Here is a 6,000-nt window from a genome sequence, read left to right as displayed (position 1 = left end):
ATCATGTCTGAAAAGGTATCCTACCTCTCCACAGAACTCTAGTAGGTTCACATCTTCTCTTGAAAAGTATAAAGCTCACAAATTAAGTTTTTGTCTTCCCACTAATGTAAATTGGATCTGTTTGAATGCAACTGCACTAAATACGCATGGTTGACTTGTGAACCACAGCTATAGAAATCTATAGTCTGGCCGATCCCTATTCTGTCCCATTCCCTTCCCCTTCCTGTGGTGAAAAGGTGAGCTTGCAGGTTAAACTGGGGCTCTGGCTATGTTTTTGCTAAGGTTGAGATCACCTCCATTGTTAGAAAAATTCAGACCAGTCTCACTGTTCACTGGTTGAAGAAATGTCTTCTGTGATTGCTGTGGGAGTAGCCCTTTGATCCTGCTTCACCACGAAGAAGACATTTTACTTCAATGCTATTTTCATGCCCATATCCCAAAATATGTTTAATATCTAGAAATCGGTTAATCTCAGTCATCAAGAAATGGAGACAATCATGTCTTGATATTCTTTAATTACGCTTTTCCTTGCAAGTAGAAGTACTCAGGTGTATCTACCCTCTTAAAACATTTCATAATTTCAACACCACCACCACCCCCCCCAAAATTAGGTCAACCCATAGCCCTTCACTGCAAGAGGAAAAAAATACACAGCCTGCTCATTCCTTCCTGACAAGAATAACCTCACAGTCCATTTACATCCTTCTAAATTGTTTGTGTACCCTCCCCAGTGTATCTGTATCTTTTTTTAAAATATAACAACCAGATTTGTCCTCTCTGCCCCATGTGGTTTAACCAAGATATGGTCCTGGAGTTCCTTTGGGAGAAGTAAGGTACAAATTTAGCATAATTTCTCTCGTATCCCTTGAGAAGGGATCTCAAGTTCTTGGTTTGCCTCTTTCTGGCTTAATTTAGCTGTGACACTATCTTTAGTGATTTGAGTGTTTGCAACGCAGATCATTTTGCTCCTGTTCTCCATTTTAGCTTCTTATTGTCCAAGTAATATGTGACCTCCTTATTTGTTATTCCCAGCTTGCACTATGTTCAATTTGTCAACATTGAAATTCCTTCAACCCTATCAATACTCATCCATTTCCGCCTGCTTGATCAGCCGTCAAATGTTCTTTCAATTTGTTCATGAGATGAGGGTATTGCTGGCTAGACCTGCATATATTGCTCATACCCACTATGAAGGAAGATATACCAGTTAAAACTCAATGAATAAATAGCTCAAAGGACTCCAGAGGTGCAGTGGTAGTGTCCCTAACTCTGGTGCTAGGAGGCCTGATCCAGAGGTATTCCATATCATCTCTGAACAGTTTGATTAAGACTATCTACAAGTAGCTCCAGGCTCAAGGGGAAAATGTCCCATGCAGCATTGAGCATTGCTTGTATTTTATCAACCTGTAGGTTCGTCCTCATTCCAAGTTTCAACCCTGCTGATAAAGAAGCAAAGCTAAGGATGGAATCATCAGAATTCAACAGTCAAGTACTGTGTCACTGTCAGCCCCTTTAATCTTGTATGTATTGGTATGTTAAAGCCTCAAGAATGTATGAAATGTGAGGAGTAGACCACTTGATCCATCGGAGTTGCCCCACTGTTCAGTAAGATCATGACCAATCAGGTTGTGGCTAGGGCTGGGGAGGGAAAACTTTAAGAAAAGCCCCAGGGGTGTTAGGGTCATCAGAGTGGAAGGGAAACACTCCCATCCTTCCCCCACAGGAATGATTGTGGCTATTTCAGTCTCATGTCTCCATCACTGAGTATTTGAAGAGCCTTTAGTAGCTCTCTGATTCTGCTTGAGGAGGCTGCCCCCTACTGTCAGGCTGTGAACCCAGCAGGGGACCCATGTGGTACCTGGTAAGTTCCATTGATGAAGGCAAACAGCCTTGATCATGGCCCTCAATTGCAATAAATGACCACTCACCTCCATGGAATGGATTGACTAACCAAACGTTTTTGGCACTATGCTCTGAGTTCCAATGCTACAGTCTCTGGCCCCTCGCCCTCAGCCAAGCCTGAACTCTCTACCAACACTGCATCACCTCTTGGATGGGATAGGTATGGAGGGATATGGACCAAATGCAGGCAAATGGGACTAGTTTAAATTGTGAAAACTGGGCAGCATGGACAAGTTGTGCTGAAGGGCCTGTTTCCATGCTGTAGACCTCTGTGACTTCAGTCTTGGCCAGATCTCTCTTTCTGACCCTAACATGAATTTGAATGCAAGCTGATCTAGCCTGAAACTTGTTGATGCTGACAATCCACAGTCACACAATTGGCAAGGCAAGCAGCAATAAAAGAAGAAGAAGGAAGGAAAATAGAATGGAAAAATTGAGAGGAGAAAACAGACTGGAGAAAGAGAAGGCTGTGATTTTAGTAATGGACCAAAAGAGAAGGGAGAAAGCAAAAAAAAAGGGAGCTAGAGGAATTGTAAATGATGTGAACTTTTATTCCCTTACAAGAAGTTCTGTGCTCATCTTTGAACATTTCCACTAAATCATCATTTATAATTGAGTTGAAAATACACGTTGCAAACCCAGTCTTAATTTCTAATGTATTCCCTCTCAATAAACATAGGGAATGAGTTTCCTTTGTATGTTTTACTTTCCTATTCAGCACACATTCCCATTAGACATTTGTTTGTCAAATGTTAAATGTTTTATGGGCATCAGCTTCATTAAAATGGACAATCACGAATTTTTGTCTCAAGCGGTCACCACTGGGTGCTGCTAATAAGATGTACAAAGCGGGACTCTGTATAATTGTTAAAGGCTACAAGATGATTTATTGAATCACATGTAGGTTATTTACTGGCCTATGTTGAGCAATGTAGTTGCAGTGTGATTTTGTTTAAAATTACGGAGAGCTCAGTAAGAAGGAGAAACATGAAAGTTTTTCCCCCTTGTTTCCAATTCTCAGACTCGACCTCGATTGACAATTCACAAAGGTTTGCGCAACCAATTATTTCTTCTTGTCCTAGTCCCGTTTTTCAGGAAATGCTTTTCTTTCGTGTGTTTTCACTGGATGAAATAGATTCCAGGGGAAAAAAAGTATTATTTCAAGGATACGTCATGCAATGAATAACCAAAAATGGCTGTACTTTACAGAGAAAGATTTTCAATTCCATCTGAAGAACTTTCCTCAAAAGAATGTATACTGTTCCTACAGAACTGGACTGCCCGAACTCTATCCTGAATCACCCAATACTACCTGTCCTTCACATTCACTCAGTTATAGGTTCCAAGTTCAATACTGTTTCGAGGCTGGAGCACAAAAATCAAAGCTGACGTTCCAGAACAGCGCTGAGGGTGTGCACACACTCTGAAGTGCAGTCTTTTGGATGAAATGTTAAGAATACAAATCATAGATTCTCCCTACAGTGCGGAGGGATGCCGTTGAGCCCATCAAGTCCACACTGACCCTCCGACAAAGCAGACCACCCAGACTGACCCCATCCCTGTGATGGCTAACCCAACTGGCCTGCACATCATGGGCAATTTCCCATGGCTAATCCACCTAATCTGCACATCTTTGGATTGTGGGAGGGAAGCAGAGCACCCAGAGGAGACCCACACAGACTCGGGGAGAATGTGCAAACTCCACCCAGACAGGGTGGAATCGATCCTAGGTCCCTGGCGCTGTGAGGCAGCAGTGCTCAACACTGAGCCACTGTCCTACATCCTGTGAAGGAATTGAAACAAGAGGGAGATGATCAGCCATATCTTGAAAGTAGACCAAACTTGAAGTGTTAAATGGCCGATTTCTGAACCTATTTCTGAAACCATTGTAACAGCCACATGCAAAATTCTATTAAATCTTTCCGTTTGTTTGGATTATGAATTCCTTCTTCCAGTTCCCTCCATCTGAAGGTGCCTTCTTTTGCTGAGTTGCCATGGAATACCACACTTACATGTGTTTAAAGCTCCAAGAAAATTAGTGTAACACACTGGACAACCTTTTTGAAAAAGGTAGCCCAGCAGTTACCTATTAAAACAATAATAGCTGAAAAACATTTCAAGCTTTTGCAAACATTTGTCTGTTTTAACGGACCCCCTTCTAAACCAATTACAGTTGTAACAATTTTAAAAAATCACCCATGAAATTACTTTGAAAACAACATTTAAAAGCTATTATGGCACCATCAGTGTAGAATAGCACATTCACGTAATCACAGGAAGGTGCAGTGAAGACAGGTTAAAAACAGAATTACGAGGGAATTAGTTTGATGTTACTTCGGACCGTTAGCAACCGCAGGTCAAGTGGTTTAATCAGTACCATTGTCTGTCATAAACTAAATCATTCAGCACGTTTTTTTTTCACTGGGGAAGCCATGGAATGCCTTTCGTCTTAACTTTTTGATGTGCTTTTCTATTGCCGTGGAGGCAGAATTTCCTTTGCAAGACCAAAGAAGCAACAAAAGAACCTGCTCCTGAGGGAGATGAGCTGTTAGAAGGGAAAGTGCCTTCCAAGCTTGTTTTAAAGATGAAACGGTTTGCAAGTCTGATCAGTGCATGGCTGATCACTATCAAATATTAATGCCTTATTAATAACATTTTACTTTCTACCTTTGACTTCTCTGTGGACTGCCTGCCATTAACTTTATTCGCTTGTGACAAAGTGACTAGTGTCTACTGTCTGCGCTGTAATATTGATTTTCTGTTGTTTTTTAAACCATAATTTATAGAGGTTGAGGGTTCAAACAGTTTCCTGCTCAGATTTATTGCCCATTATTTGTTGCAGTGAAGGAAATGGGTATGAGTTGCAGAATAATTATAGGTCAGTATTGAATCTAATAGAAGTGTTATGTTTTGCAAAAGAAAAAGGGCAGTACTTGTGTTTAATATTCTTTATGAGTGCGATCTTGTTATGATTCAGAGACCCTGGGTGCAGCAGAATCTATTGTATTAACAATAGAGCTGAAAAAATACATAAATTCAGATGCTTCAAATCGTAAAACAAGGGCAGAGAATGCTCAAGCTGGCCAGTGACAGTACAAGAGAAAGTGGGCTAGATTTTAAATTTGCCACCAAACTGTGGGATGTTGCTTTGAAGACTGGGCGCCGACACCTACACAGACACATGCGGCGCGCGCACACACGCACACTGCAGTGGTCGAAAAAGGCAGCTCACCACCACCTTCTCAAGGGCACCTAGGGATGGGTAATAAATGCTGGCCCAGCCAGCAACACTCTCATCCCACAAATGCATAGAAAAATACACACTCTCTCACACTTCAATTTCCATTCAAGCTGGTGCAGAGACAAGATTGAGGGAGGAAATTCCACAAAGTAGGACAGAGGCAATTGAAGATGTGCTACCAATGACCTGGGTACGTGGAAAGGGCACGAATGGAAAGGCCAAGTCAGAGGAGCAAAGGTTGACAGAAATGATGAAGGTAGTGTTAGCAAGGCTACTGAGAAATCAGCAAGGACAAGGATATTGACTTGAATATGTTGTGGACTAGGAAGTGAAGTCAATGGATTTAAAAGCCAGGAAAGACTCAAAATGGGTTTCTGATTCCTGTTTTTGTGCTATTGCTCAAAGTAACATGTCATCTAGATTGGAGGCAACCAATGAATGAGACAAACCAGGGAGCAAAGCTGCTGCCTGGGAGTAACTCTCTGTACAAATCCTTGCAGATAATTGAGGATATGTGCAGATAAATACCTTTATGATGATGGGGAATTGCATGTAAAATAAAAACGGTATTCATTTTTATTTGTGCCACTGGTATTTTGATTTTAAGTAATGGGGAGAGAATTGATGCTGTTCTGCAGCAGCCTTCAGCTGGGAATATTCAAAATTGAGTCTGTTTGGAACAGTTATTTTGTTTTTTGTGTTTGAGAGAATGATTTGAGTTTTTCTCTTTCTTTTCAGATGCATCATCCTATTCAGATGAAACCTGCTGACAGTGAAAAATCAAATGGTAAGTGAAGCATTTGCCTTGACTAATGGGGGGGGTGCGATGTTCTTGCAATTTTTTTTTAAATGATGTT

At 41.2% G+C, this 6,000-nt stretch overlaps 1 protein-coding gene across 13 annotated transcripts in view; it reads left to right on the top strand.

Moving 5' to 3' along the window:
- The first annotated feature begins 5,784 nt into the window (after nt 1-5,784).
- The window catches only part of LOC109936127 (CUGBP Elav-like family member 2), a 74,902-nt gene continuing 74,686 nt past the window's right edge, over nt 5,785-6,000 (top strand). For 12 of the 13 annotated variants that reach the window (XM_048610144.1, XM_020534755.2, XM_020534754.2 and 9 more), the window contains exon 1: nt 5,880-5,930. In XM_048610144.1, the coding sequence (XP_048466101.1) occupies nt 5,882-5,930 (49 nt within the window). In that variant the 5' untranslated portion in view covers nt 5,880-5,881. Of the gene's footprint in view, nt 5,931-6,000 lie in introns of all 13 variants that reach the window. The other variant, XM_020534752.2, reaches the window with a different exon arrangement.

Source organism: Rhincodon typus, chromosome 22, assembly GCF_021869965.1.
Source record: "Rhincodon typus isolate 14 chromosome 22, sRhiTyp1.1, whole genome shotgun sequence".
In the NCBI taxonomy this organism is placed as follows: domain Eukaryota; kingdom Metazoa; phylum Chordata; class Chondrichthyes; order Orectolobiformes; family Rhincodontidae; genus Rhincodon; species Rhincodon typus.
This window is presented reverse-complemented; position numbering and strand designations above follow the sequence as displayed.